Source organism: Sander lucioperca, chromosome 3, assembly GCF_008315115.2.
Source record: "Sander lucioperca isolate FBNREF2018 chromosome 3, SLUC_FBN_1.2, whole genome shotgun sequence".
NCBI lineage: Eukaryota > Metazoa > Chordata > Actinopteri > Perciformes > Percidae > Sander > Sander lucioperca.
This window is the reverse complement of record NC_050175.1, coordinates 13,157,765-13,181,644: the sequence shown is the minus strand read 5'-3', so window position 1 is coordinate 13,181,644 and position 23,880 is coordinate 13,157,765. Positions and strand designations below refer to the sequence as shown.

The 23,880-nt window shown below is 40.1% G+C and overlaps 1 protein-coding gene across 7 annotated transcripts in view; it reads left to right on the top strand.

Moving 5' to 3' along the window:
* Positions 1 to 23,880, top strand: part of LOC116037560 (protein unc-13 homolog C) — a 113,822-nt gene that overhangs the window by 73,383 nt on the left and 16,559 nt on the right. For 5 of the 7 annotated variants that reach the window (XM_031281480.2, XM_035999316.1, XM_031281476.2 and 2 more), the window contains 8 exons: positions 12,772 to 12,898; positions 14,109 to 14,205; positions 15,067 to 15,210; positions 15,441 to 15,518; positions 17,770 to 17,847; positions 18,651 to 18,677; positions 21,727 to 21,815; positions 22,189 to 22,326. In XM_031281480.2, coding sequence (XP_031137340.1) covers positions 12,772 to 12,898; positions 14,109 to 14,205; positions 15,067 to 15,210; positions 15,441 to 15,518; positions 17,770 to 17,847; positions 18,651 to 18,677; positions 21,727 to 21,815; positions 22,189 to 22,326 — 778 coding nt within the window. The remainder of the gene's footprint in view (positions 1 to 12,771; positions 12,899 to 14,108; positions 14,206 to 15,066; positions 15,211 to 15,440; positions 15,519 to 17,769; positions 17,848 to 18,650; positions 18,678 to 21,726; positions 21,816 to 22,188; positions 22,327 to 23,880) is intronic. The other 2 variants (XM_031281479.2, XM_031281478.2) reach the window with 1 other exon arrangement.

Below are 23,880 nucleotides of genomic sequence, written 5' to 3'. Positions count from 1 at the left end.
TGAATGATCCATTCACATTAATAACTGACATCTGCCAACTTCTGACAAAGCTACAATGTAGCCTAGTTTATTAGCTCCAAACCAGTTGATGGACTTGTACCTAATTCGCATTTCTTCAAGTTTTAAACGCTCAAAATTCGCTTTACATTTGTACAGAAACAGCTGCTGAAAGGCAGAGTAATACAGGCAGTGTAAGCAGTCTAACCCAAATAAAGGGGTTAATGACTTTTAACAGAAAAGTAAATTGTCTTTTATATTGGCCTGGTCAGGGACACATGTATCTGGCACATACAGTTGTGTTCAAAATAATAGCAGTCCAACATCACTAACCTCATAAATCATTTTTTTTGGTAGAAGTGATATTTCTACATGGCAAATAATTTACTAGTAAGTGTTGTAGAGTCATAGAAAACCAACAGACCCAACAGTCGTGACATGCATGCTGCTCATTCTGTGTAATTGAATCTGTAATTGAAAGGGGCACGTTCAAAATAATAGCAGTGTTGTGTTCAATTAGTGAGGTGATTGATTCTGTGAAGAAACAGGTGTCAATTATGGCCCATATTTAAGGAAGGAAGGAAACAAATGTTGTGCATGCTGGTTGTAGTGCATTTTACACTGAAATACTCAGCAAAATGGGTCGTTCCAGACATTGTTCTGAGGAACAGTGGACTTTGATTAAAAAGTTGATTGGAGAGGGGAAAACATATAAAGAAGTGCAGAAAGTGATAGGCTGCTCAGCCAAAATGATTTCAAATGCCTTGAAATGGCATCCAAAGCCTGAATGACGTGGGAAAAAACGGTCAACTACCATTCGAATGAATCGAAGAATAGCCAAAATGGCTAGAAGAAGGCTATGTGAAGCAAAGCTATCAGCTAGAAGCCCCTGCAAAGTCCCATTGCTGAAAAAAAGACGTACTGAATAGGCTGAAATTTGCCAAAGGACACATTGATTGGCCAAAGGAGAAATGGGGCAACATTTTGTGGACTGATGAGAGCAAAATTGTTCTTTTTGGGTCTAGGGGCCGCAGACAGTTTGTCCGACGACCCCCATGCACTGAATTCAAGCCACAGTACACTGTGAAGACAGTAAAGCATGGTGGTGCAAAAATCATGTTATGGGGATGTTTCTCATACTGTGGTGTTGGGTCTATTTATCGCATACCAGGGGTCATGGATCAGTTTCAATACATCAAAATACTTGAAGAGGTCATGTTGCCTTATGCTGAAGAGGAAATGCCTTTGACATGGGTCTTTCAACAAGACAATGACCCAAAACACACCAGTAAGCGAGCAAAGTCTTGGTTCCAGATGAACAAGATTGATGTTATGGAGTGGCCAGCCCAATCCACAGACCTCAATCCCATAGAAAACTTGTTGGGTGACATCAAAAATGCTGTTTCTGAGGCAAAACCCAGTAATGCAGAGGAATTGTAGAATGTAGTTCAATCGTCCTGGGCTGGAATACCTGTTCACAGGTGCCAGAAGTTGGTCGACTCCATGCAACACAGATGTGAAGCAGTTCTCAGAAATAATGGTTATGCAACTAAATATTAGTGCAGTGATTCAAAGTAAAGCAAACCATTGAGATATGTTTTAGTTTATACAGTAAATGCTTGAGTTTGTAAAGAAAAATGCAAATACTGCTATTTTTGTGAACAGCCTAATATTCCTTTTTCTTGACTTTCTGTAAAGGTATAACACAAACTTGATCAATTTTGGTCATGTTTTGATTTGGAATTGAATGTGCAGTGTTCCCAATGCATTGATATTATGGAATTAAAAGCTAAGGATTTTGAGCATTATTCACTTTTTTTAAACACACTGCTATTATTCTGAACACAACAGTACATGTGTGTCTGTGTTAGATCTAAAAAAAAGAAAGATGTGTGGCTACAGAAAAGAACAATATTTGGTTATACGTAAAAGAAATCAGTGAAACCACACAGGATTTAATCATTCCAATGATTGAAACGGCTCACTGCTTTCTACAAAGATCAGTCACAAAACAATAATTCGGCTGCACATTCACGGAGGAACGCTAGCAGTTGATTGCGAGGTCATCTTTGATTAAATGTTTTGTGTCCATTGTTTAATAAAAGTGATTGGGCAGTATTCTTCTGCGAGTAAGAAATGTACTCAAAAAGGCATTTATTTCTTTAATTCCCTTGTGTGAGATTTCCTCCCGCCGCCATACTGTCAAACAATGTCACTGCCTCCGTTTTTTTAACTGTGTGTGCGAGTTGAGATGATCAGTAGAAAAGCTGCAGAAAAGTGCACTTTTGATTGATTGATTGATTGATTGATTGACTGAAAACTTTATTGAACAACAATTAACAAGAGGTGTACAAAAGGATAAAAAACACAATAAAGCCCAAAGGCTTGTTTCCATTGTGGTCCTTAAGATGAAAGGGGTACTTTCACATTGCATGCTGTTCACATTTGCATGCTGCAGTGTGCATGTGCATATTCCTTCACTCGTGCATGTACTCTTTGTGCTTTTACACAATGAATGAGGTGGGAGTAGTAGGTACAGGTCCAGGTTGCTGCCTGTATTTCTCATTCAGACAAATAGAAGTAACTCAGAGTGACCTGATTACGTAAGAAGTGACACGTAACTGGTAGGGCGGCTGACAGAGACACCCTGAAGGAGGCGGGCCAGAATGTCCTGCTTTGTTGGTCTGTGTTTCTCCGTTTGTGTGTATGTGCGTGTAGGCGTGTTTGTCTGTGCATTTGTGGAGTAGTGTGAGTGTTCAGTTGTGCATGTAAGTATGAAAAAATGAATGAGAATAAAAGAGGAATCTGTGCGTGTGTGCACACATGTGCATGTGCATTACGTAATGAGGTCTTTGATGCATCCTCTGCCCTCTGCTCAGAGGCCTTTGGTGCCAGTGCTGGTGCAGAAATGGATGGTGCTAATTTTAGCATCTCTGTGTGAATCTCTGAGAGAGAGCGAGAGAGAGAGAGAGAGATTTATTTATACAGCACCTTTCACAGACAAGAGGGGTCACAAAGTGCTTTACAATAAAACTAATAAAAACAACAACACATAAAATACAAAACCATATAGAGAGAAAGAGAGGTAGGATGCAAGACAAAAAGAGAGTGGATAAAATAAGACACTGAGAAAAGGAGGATGTGAGAGAGTGAATGACTATGGCTGAGAGTCCTCTTTCATTCATTATCTACATGATAAACACTCAAAAGGGTACTAAATCAATCAGGTAGTGTGGAGCCAGCTCACCAACCTCCAGATAAGATAAACAGAGGGTATGACTACTAAGGCCACGTCCACATGTACCAAAACAATCTTTTTTTTACCCGTCTTCCCTGGATTCGTTTCAAGAATAGTTGCGTCCAAATGGAGCCATTTGTAAATGACTCAACGCGCTACTTCATATTCCAGGCCTATAGGCGGCGCTGCTTCTACAGAAATTCGCCAAAAGACGGAGAAGTAGAGCATAGTCACTTCCACTTCCCATCATAACATGGCTAGACTATAACGTTCTCTTAATACATCCATGGACTATAATAACTTTCACCACTGTTCAATTTATAAAGGCTGCCGCAAGAAAACGTGTCTTTGTTTACAATGTATAATGTGCTGTTGGATTGCTTTTTATTTTGCAATTCTGTCTGCCATCGGACATGATTGCAGCGCGCTAGCTAACATCGGCAGTCAAACAAACATTAATGATCCAATGTCTTTTTGATAATCTACACGTTTTTCTTGCGGTAGCCTTTCTACAATAAGCCGTGGTAAACGTTACTATAATCCGTTCAAGGAGTTGATAAGCAGACAGATTAGCTAGCTAGTTGATAAGTTGTCTACTTCCACTTTATAAACAAATAACCATAGCAGCTAACGTTACGTCGCTGCTGGAGTGGTTAGCTACTTTAGCGATGTTTAACGTTAGCTACATAACGTTAGCAATATATCTTGTGTAGAATCCAGGACCGGCAGAGGGAAGTGTCAGGGAGCAGAGGCAAAGTATTTAGATGAAGTGAGCTGGTTTGACCATGGAGATGGGATATGCTCGCTTAGCTTCACCGCAGTCGTGTGTGGCCGTGCACTAGTGCGGGTAAGAGGTTGAGGGGTGTGGCGATGACATCACCGATACGGACATATTCGTATTTGCCGTCCAAACGAAGCCAAAAGGGAGCCGTTTTCAATTTTTTTCATCCTGAGACCAGGTTTCAAAAAAGCGTTTTCAATTTGTTTGGACGGGCGGCATAAACGATGCTAAACATGTGTGTTTGCATCAAAAACCGTCTCCGTGTGGATGGCCCCTAAGACAAGGAGAGGAGATCCCCTATGTCACCTCAGTCAAAATTGTGCCTTAATAATGGATTAATATGAATAATTTCACTGTATTTTGGCATCAAACAATGATTCATTATCGAGAGGAGATGTACTATGTCTAGACTTCAGAATACTTCTGTGATGAAGTTCTACAGTACATGCTGTATAGCCACTGTGTATAGCTGTTTAATGGCTGTGGTCTCTGGAGCATGTCATTAAAGATCCAATGCTCCAGCAGCCCATTAACTCAAATTCAGCCTGTTGGAACAGCTTCAATCCATAGATTAATTTAACTGAATTTCAATTAATGTACCTTTCCAGTATAGCACAGCACATTCAATTCAAATCTCTCTGTGCCTCAGCTAAAAGCTTATGGCTTTTTCTATATTGATAGGTTTAAAACAAAATATTTCCCAAATGTTACATTTTGCAGTGGACATTTGTTTTAAAGATCTACACTGCAATGGTGATTCACTATACTGAAGCAGAGTGGACTCTTACATTAGTAAATCATAAGTTTGGACGTGTCTTAAAGCATTATATGTTTGAGTTGTGTCTGTGTGGGCTCTGGTGGCATAGCAGAGCTGTGTCAGTACGCCCCTGTCATACAGCTTAGGAGGCCCTTTGACAGAACTGGGTCAGAAGCCAAGATGAAGGAATTATGTCACATAGATAACTACTGTATACTGGCCTCGGCTGATACTCTGGTCCTCCAGCCTTTTGTCTCGAGCAAACCTGTCTAACCACACACTCCTATAGATCTATTCACTGAATGGTAACTAGAGTATGGACATGCCGTGGTGATCCGATGCAGCTCATCATAATATCCACAGCATTTACATCAATGAGGCCGAGAGTGAGTGAGTCTCCTGTGAGTTTGTCTGTCCCTGTGGGCTGAGTCAGACAAGATGACATCCTCACCAGGGACCTTGAGCCTACTCCTCCCTCAGGACCGCCCACACCAGCAGGACACAAAGGCACAAACACACATACAACTATGTATGCATGCACAGATGCGCACACTCATGCATAATGTAACACACAAAAATATGAAGGCCCTATTTTAACGGCCTTATTGCAATGCTAGATCATATGTGTACAGAATATGAGAGCGTATTCAAGTACACTTGATACTTTTGTTTATATATTAGCAAAGGCGCAGAAGAAGTGGAATATAAATAGGATGGGTGTGGTAACTAATCATTATCTTCTCAGAGAATCACATCTCCATTAAACAGCTGTACCAATCACAATGGCTCTTAATGAAAGTGTCTCACTAAATGAAGAAGAGAGACCAGACTGGCTTCTCCAGGCATACTATTGTTGTCCAGTAAGTGGAGAGTGGCAAGCTGCTAATGTATGGTGCCACAAACCATTTGCATGATTGCATAAACAGACAATTAATTAAATAAAAAAAAAACATTTGATTATGATTTTTTACGATCTAATTTAACCAAACCAATTACAGTCATTATTCTGCTGTATCACATCATATTGCAGTTAACAATGAAACAATCTAACCTGTTGGAAAGAAGGCGATGGGGCACACAGCTGTTGTAGTCAGTTACCTGATATTTATGGATACAAATATATAGAGAGGATAAAGGTGGTGAGAGGGTTAAGTGATGTAGGGAGAAGAGGGATTTTTCATAGGAATATTTAGCTCATTATAAACGCAGCCTCATCAGCATTCCTGCTATAACTGCATTAAACTTGCGTTTTTGTTTGTCAAAATATGTCAGCTAGTTGAAGAATGTGCAATCAAAGTCTTCTAAACATATTCCACGTATTAACATTGCAGTAAAAATAGATCTGGGGCCATATTACAGAAACCTTTTAACTTACAGAGCTTATCTTGACTTTTTGGTAACCATGGTAATTAGGGTTAGGACCTGATTTAGGAAAAAGGCCTTTTCAGATAAGAAATTCCCACGTCAACAATCCTATCCTTACTTAAGTTAGGATTTGCTTCCTTAATACCAAACTGGAAAAAATCCTATCTTAGGCTCTTCCTATCTTAACTTAAAAAGATAGGAAGTTTCTGTAATGTAGCCCCCTGGTCCTTAGGCATTTATTCTCAGTGCATTGTGTCCCTCTTAAAAACGTTGCATCATTCATAGTGTGCAGGGCACAAAAATGCCTTACAAATGGATAAAGAAAACTTCAATATCAGTAAAATAACACATTGTAGCGCTGCTTGCTTCAGTCTGTTATGCTACAAGACAATACAATAGCACACTTTCAAACATGCCTGCACATACACAGTATGTTGAATGTTTTTTTAAATATGTCAATCCAAAAAAATAGGAATTGATTTACCTTCCAAAATGACAGATTGCCCATTTGAAACAATCTTACACCTCAGCTTTTACAGAATAATTCCTGTCGTGGAAGTGAAATTCATCAGTTAATGATAAATTACATTTCTGAGAAGAAAGAAAAAATGTCTGTTGCCGCCAACATTTTTAGCTGGAATTCTTCAGTACAAAAAAATTCAAAACCATTTTCTTAAAAAAAAACAAACAGATGGCTCATTCTGAAGTCAGGCATCTTTTTTATGTTTTGTTGCAGTATTTTTTAAAACACTGCCCCCTGCGACCTCATTTCCTTCAGATTCTCTCCTCTATTCAAACAATCACATAGGGCCTAGTGAATGGAAAATTATTTCCTTTTGCTTTCATTCAGAGTGTGCAAAGAAGCGCATTCTGTCCCTCTGTACTTCCATTTTCTAGAGAGAGAATATGAGCTTCATGACTCCTAAAGTGAAGGGTTTTGAAAGATGAAAGCTTTTCAAGAACTTAACCCTCTTTTAACCTCTATTTCTGTCTTCATACCACAGCTTTCGAAAGAAAAGTGTTATTGCAGATAATTTGGCTGGTACCATGAGCCACTCCATTCAGTAAATGAAATTCAGTTAAAGAATATAGAGCATTGTTTGTTAGACTACATTCGTATTTGTAAGACAATGAATCAGAAATGCTTATCTAAGACAATAGTGCATACTCCTCATGCTGTTCTTAGAAAATTATTATATTAAAATTATTAATTAATTAATATTAAAGTTCCATTAGGATGTATCCTAATATCTTTTGTAACCCTGGCCTTTGCTCTGGTGCCACCATCAGGCCAAAGTCCCCACTTGTAGATAAGAAATATAAGCATATTCATGCGCTCTCCAGGATGTACATTTCTGCTTTGCATTAGCTTTCCTCTAAAGCCACTCTCAGAACAAATATTGTAGTTATATCTCCTCTAGTAGTATTGATCTAAGAATCGCAATTTTTTCAATACAGTTGTTACTGTAACTTAGAAAAGCATAACAAGTGTGCAGTGCATCTAACAAGCTTAAGACTGCTCCGACGTTTTTGATGCCGTTTGTACTTTTGTTACATTAAATTAATCTTCATAGATTTGATGTCTGGTATGATATTTGTAGAAACTCTTCACTCTTTCCTTAACTCAGATGCACCAAATGTTTTTACTTGTGTGCATATCTCATTGAATTTTTTGTATACAAATTTGGTTTATGCGTGTCATTTAAACCTTCTAGTCAAGCAGTAATGTGTTTTTTTTAAACAGCAACTAATTTGGAGCAGTAGAAACCTACTACATTGATAACGTACAGGTATATACTGTATATAGTACATGTGTTTGAGTGGATGCAATGTGAACACACGCTCTGCAAACGCTCACATATAGCAAGCTAGCACAACCTGTCTGGCAGCACCAAACAAAACACCTGCTGACCCCTACTTTTCTGTCACCCAACTGACCTCCATCTGCTTTCTTTAGGTGTGTGTGTGTGTGTGTGTGTGTGTGTGTGTGTGTGTGTGTGTGTGTGTGTGTGTGTGTGTGTGTGTGTGTGTGTGGGGGGGGGGTCTATGTGTGTGTGACTGTGTGGGTGTGTTTGTGCGCAGTCAGAGCGTAGAGCAGAAAGGTTGACAAACTGTGATTGTGTGCATGTGTGTGTCCATCCTGTATGTGTATAGGCTGCCTTGCAGTGCCAGCTCAGTTATTAAAGTGGAACTGCCACAGTGGATCTCTCTGCTCAGATATTACGCAGCCTCTGCTCTCACTGTGGATCGCTCTGCGAAGATATAACGCAGCCTCTGCGGCAGAATAACTTCAGGTCTTCTCTAGTAAAACAATCTCGACTAAAAATTCACAATGTTTAAGCCACCTGCTCCTTCAATGACGCAGACTGACTAGGTGAATCCAGGTGAAACCTTAAATCCTCCCTCGCCAATTTCAGCCATCAAAACTACTCCGGCCATGAAGGTTAGGTGTTGATGAAAGCAGCGATCCCTGCCCTCTCCGAGTGTTTGGCTCCAAAAGAAAATAACCCTAAGGTGCTGGTATCATTGTGGCTTTTCATATCAGCTATCGGTAAAATATTGCACAACTTTAAACAGTCTAATAGTGTGTCTTCTGGGATTTGTATAAATATGTAACAATCTATATGTGCATGTTGAACAAACTCCACCTTAGGCTTAACTGTATTTCAAGGAGAGACTTCGGATATGTTTTTAAAGGGTTAGAAAAACCCAGACAAATCCCCCCATGGAGTCTAGACACTGGTGGTGGCGGTGAAGGGGCACGAAGACCAGATCGAAAGAGTCGAAGGGAGCGGTCAGCTGGAAGAAGACCGAGAGTGCCGTGGGTGAAGATGCCTGGAGGTGGAAGGGGAGGAGGAGGGTTGCACTCTTGCCTGAAATGACTACTGACAGCTGCAGAGGAGAGAACGGATTTAAAACATGGATGTCATGCTGTGATTGGCTTGTGAAATACATGGCTGATTCTGATTGGTTTAACTAAAAAGTGACTCCCTCGAAAGTTATTGAAGTCTCCCTGAAAGAATTTACGCTGAGCTACAGAAGTGGAGAAAATGACTTGAATAAATAGGCTTGCTGCTTAACACAAAACATTTTTTATTTCTCATTTCATCGGATATTTATAGATTTTACTCTGGGCTGTTTTTGTAATACATTTCTTTCAGACCACTTGCCTATACTGTGATTTTCTGCTCATCTGATTCTGACAATCTGTTTCCTACTGTATGTGTTAAGCCATGGTGGCTATGGCAACTATCCACCTTTTCTTACACAGTATGTGGTCTATAGATGTATCAGAGACATTTTTCAGGTTTCTTTTCTTTAACTATTTAAAGGAACTTCGGAATATTTACCCACTCTTCACATAAATTAGATCCACCGCACAGCACTTATTTAAAACACAGAATCTATCAGCACATTAGCTTGTCGTTCACTACAGAGCCTGTTAACCGGTACCGACAATGTTATCTTCACTTCACTCCTGTCTCTCATCTGCTCCGTGTGTGCAGCGTGATGCCCACACAGGTGGTCAGTGTAGCAGCTCTGCTGCGGACATGCTGCGGCAGACGTGTCTCGCCAGTCCGTGTCCATGTATTTCAGCAGTCCCTGCATTCGGTGAAACACGAGCTCATCATTCTGCTGTTGTGACACTGCAGAATGAATATAGGGGAAACACTGACTACATTGTTTTTAATAATATATATATTTATAACACAAATGTAAGTTGATCCTAATCCTTTTTTTTTTTTTTTTTTTTTAATGCAGTCCAACCTCAGTTTCAAAAGCAGGTTAAAAATGAGCAGCAGTCACTAATATAAATAAATATATAATATAAACTGAGTTGAACACTCACTATCTTCTCCATTCCAAGGATAAAATATTGCATTGTGCATTTGAATACATTATTCACAGGTAAATATGTTAATTACATATATGTAAATATTTCCCTCCAAGCTTAGAGAGGAGTGTAGGTAGACAGGGTATGCCCTATTCATCAGAGTAAGCACCAAGGTTCTTATCAGGATTAAGGCACGACAGCCAGGGTGCAATGCATGGATTTAAAAATGTCTTTGATGTTGGGTGAATGTATGAATATTGTATCTGCCAAACAGTGTGCAAATATGTGTGTCTTTATTCCTTCTTTACCATTTGGAAGCACCTCTTTAAAATTAAAAAAGAAATCTATCACAAACCTTTTTATTTCCAGCTTATTTAGCCTTGTGCCCAGACATAGCCATATTTTGTCTAAATACAGCTGAGATGGATTGGAGTTCACACCTGGCAAAATCCAGTATGTCTCAAATACCCATTTATGATCACATGTAGCTTCACGGCTCCCCACATTTTATCTGTGGAAAACACTAAGAGCTGCCAAACCAGAAATAGATGTCTGCACTTTGCTACAGAGAAACGAGTCATATGGCTATTTGCATACTTTATAAAAAGTAACAAAATAAGAAAGAGATGGTTAGACAAAAAAGTGAAAACAAGACACTGAAAAGTCACACAGAGCCACTAAGAGTGTAAGAGAGACCGAAAAATACACACAGGAAGGGTTGGAGTGAGACAGGGAGCGGGAGAGCATGGTGACTTGCCTCGGGTTAGGAGCGAGTTTGGGAGGTTAATGAGTTATTGTTCAGTGCAGTTGAGGGTGCCTTTGTGTTTACACAACACAACGCTATGTAAACAAATGTGGACTGACATGTGAATGTGACGCGAGAGTGACGTGAGAGATCTGCCACTTCTATGGTAAAGGTTGTGTTAGGTTTATGTAATAAAAGTTTTTTGGTTAAGGTCAGGGGACGACTGTGGTCTTCCCAACCAGCCACCTTCTACCACTGCTTAGACTGTCTTCAGTCAAAGTCTAGGTAACTAATTTAGAAACATTGATAATAATAATAATAATAAAAACAATATATAAAAATAAAGCATTCGATTGCTGATTTGAATGTCTATTACCATGGCAATGATTGAAAGCTTCGAAGCATTCGGGTGAGCCCTAATTATATTTTAACTCTTTTGTATATAATGTTAATGCAACTGCATTGGTTTCCTCTCTTTTCCCTTATCTCTTCTTTCCTCACTCCCTCTCTTGCACCATCGCCATCAGTATGTCCTCCAGGGGATACCATGGAAATGTTTAATTGTTCTGAAATGTCTACAGCGAGCTGGACTAAATGACTCAGCAGCCTTGTCTGCTGACATGAAAGTCTAGTCCATTTTAGTTTTAGTTTGTTTGCCATTTGTCATTCAGGGGCTTTCTTTTGAAGGGAGCTGGACACATTCACAGGCTCTGTTTTACTTTCTTATGCCTGGCAGCTCAAGGCTCTGCATAATTGAGCCTGTTAAAAAGTCAGATTTAAAAGCAACCACTGTTACCCAGGTCTTTTTATGCTCATTAAGATATTTGCAGATTTCTATTAAAGTGCTCATATTATGCTTTTTGGCTTTTCCCCTTTCCTTAATTGTGTTATATATCTTTTTGTGCACGTTATAGGTTTACAAAGTGAAAAAGCCCAAAGTCCACCCCAATGGCACTTACCATCTTCTAGAAAAAACACTGTTCACAAACTGCTCCAAACAGCTCTATTGTAGTCCAGCCTTTACTACCGTGACAAACTTGCGTCACTTTGTAACACACGTTATAATGCTCGCCAACTGCTAGCATGGCACTCCCTCATGCTCTGCAAATGACAAGCTAGCAGTACTTACTGCGCATGTGCGACCCCCAACAAAGATGGAACAGAAGTGAGATGCCTCACTCTGTAGCTAAACAGAGAGCTCAACACACAGGGTGAAAAGAGGAGCTGCAGCAATGTGCAGTACAACAAATATATGGTGTTTTCTGAAAATTAAACCACATAAACCTATTCTGGTACAACCTCTAAATACAATTATGAACCTGAAAATGAGCATAATATATCGTATTACTTTAATTAAGCATTGTGTTAGTTCATGCAGGACACGGAAGTCATAGGCCCACTAATTGAATTATCATTCCAGCCAGTCACAACCAATCACAGCCATTTTCACATCAGGCGGTCCATTTAAATGTCTCCCTATTCCTCACTGCTTCCTGCTACTCCAATGCTGCCTCACACTGCTGCTGCTGGCAAAGCTTGCCTCCACCTTCCCGGTTTTGGGTGTCATCATAACTATGTCTTGGATTGGGCCTGCTCTTGTGTACAGGGGGGTCTCAGCAGCGTGCTCCCTGTGTCATCTTAGCATGCGGCTTGGCTGATCCAGGGAGCATCATCAGAACAGAGTCTTCATCGCCAAGTATAACTGTATTTCCATTTGTTGCAATAAATGGTTAAATCTATGACAAGAGTGTTCCTGACTGAAGTGTGTGTGAGTGTGTGTCTATACTTGTGCTTTTGAGTGTTTTGGAGGAGGGAGCAGTTCTGTGCTGTTTTATTGTCCAGAGCACATGCAACATGTTTATTGTGTCAGACTGCCAATTTGATGTTGCCGTGCTGCCCTACAATTTAACCTCTTTGGTCAGTCCAGACGTGTTTGTAAGTGTTAGACTCCATAAGTATTTAAAAACAAGGTTTCTCTGTTTAAGAATTATGACTTCACTGGATATACTATATATGCTAACGCGTGATTCTAATGTTTTAATCTGCATTACAGAGCATGACAAGCACCGCCTATGCAAAAGTACTGAATACATGAATCTTCACTTCAAAGTCAAATGGTTCCATAATGAGTATGTTCGTGACCTGCCGGCCTTCAAGAATGTTCCACCTGAGTATTCTCTGTAAGTCCTCTCATTTTCACCCACATGTGAGACGCTCAAACATGCATACACACATACATTATACATACACTGTTATGGGAAATTGCAGCAAAGACTGAGAAAAAAAAGTGTGTGTATATATAATTATATATATATATATAGTAGAATTTGATTACTAATGCGTAATAGAACATGAACAGGCTGCTTGTTAAAACAAACAGGAAACTAAGAGGAAAGGTTTGAGTGACTCAGAGTTGAGAGAAATGTTGCAATAAAAGTAAAATGTCAAATTGTTCAATGTTGAACAAGTTAAGATGAGCACAGATGATTTTGTTTGCTTCAAAAAATTGTCAACATTACACATTTCAGTGTTCATTTATGGTGCAGAATATTGTACGGAGGTGGCAGTTCAGATTAGTTTCTGGCTAAAACTGAATCTGTAACACTGTCATGTTCCTGTAATCTGTGCTGGCAGTCTATTCCAACAAGCTGATGATGAACTGTTTTGGATGAGGAGACACATGTATAGCCTAAAAGCAAGTTTTAGTTCTTCTTTTCACGTAGCCCTGTTTTACAGTGTGCATGCATAATCATTTGCAGTAAAGCAGGGATAGTTGCATGTAAACACGTGTAATGCAAGCACAGAACGCAATGGCCTTTCCCATCTTCCCAGTCTATCAGTGTAATGAGTCACCCTCCCCCTCCTAACACTGTCTCAGACACACACACACACACACACACACACACACACACACACACACACACACAGTCTTACTCTTTCGTCTGCCTGTCTATTCTCTTTCTCTGTCGCCACACCCACATTATTTATTGGCTCTCCCTCCTGAAGCAGATGCCCTTAGCCAGAGTACAAAGCTGTTTTGGGGGGACATCCGTTGCTTTGAGGACAAGCTCAGCATTATTATTCTACTAACAAATGTACTTCCTCTGTCCTGTCCTCTGCTGTCCTCTGTCTGAGCCTCGAAGTCAATTCTGTCCACAAACTGAAACCTGAGCCAGCCTTGGCCAAAACCACACTGACATCTGTGTGGTATTTTCAGCATACAATCCATTTTCATTGATTTCTCTAAAATACTATAATTAAAAAAAAAAGCCAAAAAGCCTTGGCCTCAGATTTCTTCTTATATACTAAGCCCTGACTCATATAGTCCTCTAAAGCTAAAAAAAAAACCTTCCAGCTATGATTTGATTATAGAAAGGTTTTTTTCTTTAGGTGGTTTGAGCCATTTGTCATTCAGTGGCTTGATGAGAACGAGGATGTTGCCATGGATTTCCTCAATGGAGCACTGGAAAGGGACAAGAAAGATGGAGTAAGTATAGCATTGAATTATAAGTCAATGTGTATCTTTATGTATTAACCGACCAAGCCACTTAAGACCTATTTCTTATTCACAAGGACGGTCTGCTAAGAAGAGAAGATTTGACACGGTCAAAAACACTCCTCGCCCTGAGACATCACAAGACAGGAATATGAATGAAATTTCAATTAAAAATTAATACAATCTGGAAGCAAAACCTTGATTTTCAGGGCAGTAAGAGGCACTGAAGGATATTAGACAATAATCACAGGAAGTGTGTGAAAAGCTTCACAAAACACATTTGGCAAAGAAATTATCGCAAAATATTGATGCATTGTCAGCGCATACAAACATTGCATAGCACTATAAGTTTCAGATTGTGTGATTATTGTAACCCAGGATGTCCACTGAACAAAGTTAAAAGTTAAAATGATTGATTTGATTCATCTTTACCTAAACACATGAAAAATATGATTGATTATGACTTTTGTGTCAATCGTGAATAAATGCAGGAATTCATATGCGTTCAAGAGATAACTCTAAAGAGTTTCAGATGGTTTAAGTGGGAACTTTTAATAAATGCACCTCAGCAGTTACCTGGCAGTCACATATAACAGTAAACCTGTTAGTGTAATCAGCAGTAAGTGGTCTAGAGTTCTGCTCTGTGAGTGATGTAGTTATACAGTAATTGGTACATTAATCAAACGTTCTCTTCACTGTGCCAACATAATGTCTCACTATTCGGAGGTGCTTAAAGGTCTTTAGATCTGAGAACTTACATTTGTCTCTTTCTCTCTTTTCCTTCTTCCACCCACCCCCCCATCACTTTTTCCACCCTCATGTCCCTCTCTCCTCCTCTCTATGCTGCAACAGTTCCAGCAAACCTCGGAGCACGCCCTCTTCTCATGTTCGGTAGTGGATGTGTTCACTCAACTAAACCAGAATTTTGAGATTATCAAGAAGCTGGAGTGTCCGAACCCACAGGCTCTGGCTCACTTCATGTGCCGTTTTGCGAAGGTCAGGCTCTTGGAAATCCCCCCCACCCCCCATACTCCTGTGGGGCGTAATAACTCACAGTTAAAGAGTTTGCCATTGATCTGAGGAGTCACTGTGGCGTATTTATTCAGTTTGATATTATCTGGTTATTAGGTTGTGACTGCTTAGATCTTCTCAGTGAGTTCCAGAAATTCAATAATAGAACGGCAAACAAACTGTAATTATAAATGTGTCTCTCTCCCTCTCTGCAGACTATCAACAAAGTTCTTCTGCAATATGCTGCAATCATATCCAAGGACTTTCCTTTGTATTTGAGTAAGGAGAATGTGGTAAGTTTGCAAGCATTAATAGCAAAGGTTACATTGAGTGGTTTTGGTCAAATTGCAAATCTGGTTAGTCAGATGATGGTGTTTCCATGATAATTGTCTCTAACAGCAGTTCAGTCTGTTCGACGCTGAGCCCTGCCTTGCCTTTTGTAATGCACTTAACAAACTGTCTCTTTTAACTGAGATGCAATTATTCATCTCACAACCCATAGCTGATGGGGAAAAGTCATTGGTATTTTCTGGCCTCACAGTCTATTGTTTAATGTGATAGATGACTAAATGCAGAGCCTTCTTAGGGGCCTAATTATCCTCACTGGTCGTTGAAGTTGAAGTGAGAGATAACACACAGGGTACTAGTGGAGGAGGCAGATGTTTCTTTACAGTGTTGACAGGCTCATTACAATTGTCCCAGAGAAAACAGGACATGTCCTCGAGACAGCACTGAGCGGACAGATGATGGAAAAAAGGAAATAAGAGGCAGATGGAGTTGTACAGTGGCACGATTACATCAAATTCAACCTAATAGTACTGCCACGTATATAGTACTTGACCCACATCATAGCCATCTTTCCTAACCTGAGAACGTACTGTGTGTCTGTTTTTGCTGCCAACAAACTGAAACATAAAACATTAAAAGAGAGCAGTAGTATAAGTAAAGATGATAATCTAGAGCAGTGGCTCCCAACTGTTGTGGCTTGTTACTGCCACAGAGGCCATAGTGTGGACATGAGTTGTTCAAAGTTTGATCTTACTTCAGTTTGCTTTAATGATTTTCAAAAGCCTAAAGGGGTGAAAGTATACAGTATTTTACATAGAAATGCACAGATTAGACAAAAGTCACATTCCATCCTTTACTGTAGCTATACTGTACCTGCTTATCCATGGGGCGCGGGGGGCTGGAGCCAATCCTAGCTGACATTGGGCAAGAGGCGGGGTACATTCTGGACAGGAGGTCGCCAGTCAATCACGGGGCTGAAACATTCATCATTCACACCTACGGGTTTTTTTAGTCACCAATTAATCTAACCTGCATGTCTTTAAACTGTGGGAGGAAGCCAGAGCAGCCTGAGAAATCCCACGCAGGCACAGGGAGAACATGCAAATTTCACACCAAAAAGACACCAGCCGGTCGGCAGGTTGAACTCAGAACCTTCTTGCTGTGAGGCTGCCCCAAAAAAGTCACAATACTGAATGTAATATTTTATAAGATAAAAATTAGATCTGCTTTTGTAAACAATGTTCTGAGATGAATACATTTCATTAAAATTATATTTGCAGACAAATTGGTTATCTTAGCATCACCCTATTCGTACAGCATTACACCACCAAACACTGTAAATCAATAAACAAACCACTGGGAAATAGCTGTCTTTTTTCTCTTTGGTATATGAAGTCCTAAGTGATGTCACAGCTGCCCCTGCCACTTAACTGATAGATTAAAACATATCCAATACAAGTGTTAGCTGACCAAACCCTTTATTCTATATTTATTACCTTCTATTTATTAACTTCTCTCAAGCTAGATATAATGAGCTGAGGGAAATCTACATCGCTTTCATTCAGATTTAAAATATCTTATCACTCCCGTACAAATATGCTTATAAATCTAGTTGAGAGCAAGCCATTATGTGCTGCCGCGGAGACACTATTGGCTGCTATGTGGATTGAAAGACACCAATCATCCTTCTCCTGTGGGGCACAGAATTATCATTTTACTACCATCCATTATACCACTATCATAATTTTGGGGCGTTCTATGTTTGTTTTTTGGGCAGATAATGTACATAATCTGTGACTGACTGAAGTGAGTAATTCTGCTCACAGACTCCATAAAAAGCAGTGTGATTAATGTCTGTCATCTGTTAAACTTGTGCAGCTGAGAATCGATAATGCCTGACGTACTTAGTACAGACATTTCCCTCCCTGTTGTATTATGTATTGTGTTTCCCTGCTGACTGTCGATGTCGCGCAGAAACCTAGCATCTTTGTATTAATGATGTGTCAGGAAACCAAAACTGATGGATTTTTACTGTTTTTTCCCTTCCGAGAATGTGTTACATTAAAATGGGCTAGTCTCAAGCTTACAAACTGTTAGAGTACAATGCTTACAGCTTTAAAAAAAATAGTAAATGTAATGTGTTTTTTGTAGGATTTCAACACCAATAAATATATAGTTGATGTTCTTCTGACACATTGAATCATACACTGCACTACACTAAACAATCTAGTTGTATTAATTGTTGTACTTTTACAGCCCTGCATCATCCTCAACAACATTCAGCAGCTCCGTGTCCAACTGGAGAAGATGTTTGAGTCCATGGGTGGCAAACAGGTCTGTGCCTACCTAAGTGCATCTGTCTGCTGTGTCTGTGTCAAGTTTTGAGGCAATTCACTTTCAATTAAATTATGATATTCCTGAATTAAAAGAAGTTTAAGAAAAGTCATATCATATATACATTATTACAATGTAGTAATGCAATGATCTGCATCCTTACACTGCAAGATCAAATCACAAGGTTAGCTAAAGAACAGTGTCCCCAGGGCTTCAAAGGATTCTCCTGAAGGACACTTCGGCAAGGTTGGTGCCAGTTAATATAAAGGCTTAAACATCCATCCTCAGATCAGTTCTGCTGTGAAATAAATGCTGTGTCATGATCATGTAAATGATCATTTCAGATGACATTTACATGAAGTGAAAGTGAATTGACCCCAACAGTGATGCTGTGCTGTAATGCTTCCATCAGCTCTGTACTTAACCATCCAATAGACTTATCTGACATGTAGTTCAGTTTGCTAATATCACCTTTTCGACTTCTACCTCTACTACAGTTCCTCAATAACTTTCTTTGTACTCCATCACTATTTTCCTACATCTAATCCCCCTTGTGTATAACATGTGTTGCCCTTTTGTAAGTATTGAGTTAAACCCCTACAAACCTGTGTGTTGGGTTTGAAACACCATTAAGTATTTTCCCTGTCAGTCTAACCTGAGAAGCAGCAGCCATGGCTTCTTATGACTTGCATGCATTTGTCTCTCCAGTATCTAACGCCTGTCTTGCCTTGCATTTTGTCTCCTGTCGTTGTGTCTTCTGTTTCCCCCCATTTCCTTTCTGTGCTCTCTCTCTCTGTCTCCAGGAGGAAGGGGTTGTGTCCTTCTGTAAGGTGTGTGATAGGACTCTTCAACACCCCTTCCCAACATTTACTGAATGATATGAAAAAGCACGCCCTCCCTCCACACCCCCCCACCCCTGTGCCTCCCCACCACCTCTCACGCTCCTATGCTTCTCACTCTCCGCCCCCTCTAGCAGCATGTGCCACAGAGCATATGGAATCTGAATTACCCATCACCCCTCTGGACAGGCTGCTCAAGCTCACCATCCCCAGCGCTTTGGGGATAGTGGCTAAACCCACCCGATCCATCTTTTTTTTTAGCTTGCTTTTATTTTCCGTGAGCCACTTCTCTATCCATAGCTAATTTAGAAGTGCGATATTTATTTTAGTTCGTGGTCCACTTTTTTTTTTCCACGACGCAAAGAATGTGTCAGAGGCTCGCCAAATTGCTGGCTGTGGTTTTGATCATCTCTATCCATTTCTCAGGCTGCAGCCACAGCACGGTTTTTCAGACCGTGTTTAATGAGCTTTTCAAACACTTACAAATCTCTCCAGCTGTGCCCTCGGCTGACGTGCTACTACCTCCCCACAGTTAGCAGTTCTAGACCTGGATCACTCCCAGTCCATTATTGTCTGAAGAATAATGACACCAGATGTCTTTACATCCCTATGAAAAGTAAAATTATGGATGTTCATTGTTAATGGACAATCAGGTATATCTTTAAGAACGTAAAAGTAATTTTTGGTAAGTATTTGAGGTGAAGGTTTTCCCTTAGTTTCCTCTCTGCACAGTAGCCTATTCATTACAGAATAGTTCCCTATCAGCAATTACCACCCAGGGAACCAATGTAATTACCAAGAGCTGTTATCATACCATTACCAATAAGAAAGATTAGCAATAATCTTTTACAGTGCCCACATTTATGGAATCATCATGGACTGATCTCCCCTGATTGGTATCAGGCTTTATTTTGGTTGTCGGCCTGTTTGCTAATATGCTTTTCTCACTTTAGAGATGGTGGCTTATAAAACCTTTATTTATTTGTCACTGTTTAGGACAAACTATGATTCAGAAAAACAACCTGCCAGTGAGTAGATATTGTATTGTTGAAACAGGCAAAGGGAAGCAAGGCTGGGCTGCTGTTGATAGGCTGTAAGCCAGGGGAGAGTTTGTGCACTCTGGAGGACTCTGGATGTCAGTCAGCATGGAGTGAAACTAGCTACGATAAGTGAAAGGCTTTAGACACCAGATATATTCATAGTATCCAATATACATTAATGTATATCACATTCATAATTTTATTCTCTCATTATATCCATTTTTTAAGCTAATCAAAGACCTTTATTAACCTAACATTTCAGAAGCTGAATCTTTGATATTTTCAAACTACAAAACTGCCTCACTTGGCAAGTCAAAGTACCTCTGAATTGAGGCTTTTCAGACACGATTGCCGTCTTCAGGTAGACATATGATTGAAGCATTAGGAACCACACGGATTCAGAATGGAATTTTCTCCTCTCAGCATGCGACAGGTGTCTTAGTGTATCAGACAACGGGGTGAATTTCCTGTAGCAGCATTCCCATTAAGACACAGTGTTCTTGGAAAACACCCCAGCGAATCTCAATTTCAGAGACTGCCAGGCTGCAGATTAGAGCCCAGCGTAAAACTTTCCCCAGGCCAAGAGGAACTGATAAAAGACCAAGGCCTATGGTATTTTCCTGCTGTCAATTGATAAGATGTTATCCGTTACTCAAAGAGTAAAACAACAACTCCAACCTCTGTGGTCAATTTACTCTGTGACAGAAAACTCCTGCATGCATTTCCACTGAAATGACAGCAGTACGAAGTGTACACATGGGAACACACAAACACACATATACATCTATCCCGGTTGAGCTGCAGATAGAGGCATGTCTGCAAAATACCAATGTTTGTAAAAGGTTTAGTTTACACATCCGCTTCACAGCTGAGCCATCATAACATTATAACGTGTGAGATGAGCGGCTCCTTGGCTAAGCTTATCGGTTCTAATATGACGATCTGTCGTGCATGTGGTGCGGTGCCTGGCCTCACACATCCATCGCAGGCACCATGCCTCAGCGATGTGTGTTCTCCACCCCCATCCAAAACATCAATATTTGGACATTTGTACATGGCGAACGTAATTTATAAATATTGAGACAAACAGTGGTACAGATGCACTCATACATGCAGTTACGTAATGGCGCACAATGCACACAGCACAGCGCAAATATCCTATATCCACCCATGCATTTTCTCAAAATATACCCAAAACCAAAGAAGAACACACACACATCTGTACATCCATCACATGCACATGCTTAAATATGGCGCTGCAGAAACCCAACACATGCCATGCATGGGCACGTACATGCTGTGAATCAAATTTGCAAATGTGTTTGTGTGAGCTGGTATTTAAAATTGTTCATTGCATGGTCAAGTCAGATTTTTCAGTAAATCAAGCTAGATATGTAGGCACATAGTGTGTGGATTTAAGAGGCTTGTAGCAAAGTGTAGCTACAGATATTAATCTAGATACACCAACGTATATTAAATAATAAAGTTGCACACTCAAATGAATTTGACATGCAGCAACAATTTCCTTCCTCAACATAAGTCAGTCCAAGGATTTCAGTATCAGAAGAACATCTGTAGTTACAAGGTTTTATGTATATATGACAGAAAGCTTTATTCCCCTAAAATGTTATAATGTCGAGGCTGTCTGACAGCATACTTGCTCTACTGTAACTTGCGTAGTAGTGCACAGAAATATTCCCTTTTAAGAGACCCCTAGTTGGCTGCTTCTTTGCTGACACCATGTCTCATGACTCGGCAAGCAGTCATCATTGCAGCGCTCGGAGGTGAGCCGGCCATTTGTATTCAGAACGTCACTTGGCACAGATGGCAGGCAGAATGAGTGGGAGGCCACCAGAGAAGCAGGTTACCTCTCCTCTGTGCCTGTCCTCTCCCCCCTAAAATCCCCACCCCAGTTGAGGCAGAGATTCAGAGCTGAGCTCTCAGTGTGGGCTAGTGTATGGAGTGTAATGATGTAGTAACTGTCCGTCTTCCACTGACAGCTGGATGCAGAGGCCAGTGATCTGCTAAAGGAGCTGCAGAATAAACTCAACACGGTGCTGGATGAGCTCAGCGGAGTGTTTGGCTCCAGGTGAGCATTAGTGTGACGTAACGTGTGTGTGTGTGTGTGTGTGTGTGTGTGTGTGTGTGCGTGTGTGGGATCATTTTCAATACGGTTAAAGTATTCATTCATGTCTTGTTCTTTTAAAGAAATTGTACTACAAGACTGCTTAGTTATTGACATTTTCTCAAAATATAATTGACTCAAACTAATGCTTAGTGAGCAAAGCAAGTGGTTAAACATTTCAGCTTGAACAACTTATTCACCACTTAACTTATTTTCAATAATCTTATAGGACCAACGGGACTGAGCTAGCACCTCCGTAAAGTTGGTCTACTGCTGCAGCCAAAAATTTGAACCCAGTAGCAAAGGATTTAAAGGATTGTTGTTTTCCATCACACAGTTTCAAAGGTGTGATCGAGGACTGTGTGAAGCAGATGAACCAGGAGCTGGTTCAGATGAAAGGTACGGCCAAAGGAAGCAACCCTGCAATGGACGCTGAGACTGTCCTCCGGCCTCTTATGGACCTCCTGGATAAAAAGTGGGTACATACTGAATGCAAGGTCAGAGTTTAACTTCTAACGTGAGGCAGTTTTGTACTTTGGTCTTCAGTAAGTGCCAACCTCTTTTGCAAAGCAAATAAAAGTCATTAATTAAAAAGAGTCAATAGGCTCACCATCCTTTGCCATCAAGTTTGAGAGTGTTGGCATTGAGGTGATGTCAGTGTGACATTTACTCGCATGATAGTGTGAAGAAAAGGAGACAGGACAGGAAGAAGCGTGAATGGGGTTGAATAGGCTTTGGGAACTAGCATGGCTAGTGGGCTAACAACAGCTGTCCACACACTTGTAAATTATACTTATGATTCAGTTTGATTACTTTACTGTATTAACCCCTGTCACTGTTTTTCCAGTCACTTATTTTCTGCTGCTTGTATTATTTGAGTTATATCACCAATGATAAAATGTTTACTAAAAGACAGGCCAATCCCACCCTCTCATTCAAACTCGCTGGTGTCAAAGTTCAATCAGATTGAACTCTGTGCAAAGTAAAATGGAATAGAAATTAAATCGAAGCAAAACATCTGGTGTGACAGCACCTTCTGAACACTTTAATTAGTCAAATTTCCCTACTGTGGGACTAATAAAGGATTATCTTATTTTAGCCACTGTTAATTTTGGTGTAATGTGGTTGTATCAGAATTTATAAGGTCAGGTTAATTAATAAAGATACAAATTTCAGCCATCTCTACCCATTCATGTGTATGCCTAGTCTTATTGAAAGTATGGGCCGTGTTCTTGTACATCAAAGGCTAGGCTATCCAACTGGGAAAAGTGGGCAACTTCCCCAGGTTCCCAGGCCACATGGGGCCCCAAAAGTATCAGGTTTACTGCATGTCTGCAATTGGCTCTAGTTATTTAATTAATTGCAATGTGTTAGGGACCACTTAAGTACAATATCAACTATGGTGAGTCCTTCCTTACTACCTAATGATGGCCAAATGTCAAATGTGTCAAAATCTACTTTTAAGACCTTAATTGTTTTAGTTGAAGGTAGTTGCACAGAGATGGAAGTTGATGTGTCAATAGGGGCCAACAGCACCCAACAGATTTCCATTCATGATGAGTTTTTAAGTTTGATTTTATTTCTGTTTTTATTTCCAGTTTTAGTTTAAAAAAAATAAATAATAATATTCTCATTAAAATGAATACAGCAGTATAATGATTACTACCATTTTACATTTGTTTTCATCAGAAAAGAGATACCAGCTATATCTCTGAATGTCTATTAATTAATCCTAGGGACTGCATTTACTTCTGTGGCATTCTTGGAAAAACCATAGCGAAGATATGCTTCAGCTGAGCTCTGGGAATCGCTCTCAACCATTTGTCAAAGCAACATTGAGGCCAATGGGGTATTACAGGGAATCCTCTTAATGATATGGAAATACCAAATCCTTCTTCCTGTCTCTGAGACCTTGCTTGCACAATAGGGTGAGATTAAAGCATAAAGCGGCTGCATTTTTTCTATGAATCACAGGTGTTTTTCTTTATTTAATTATACAATTCATGAAGGCGTCATCACTTGTTGGAGC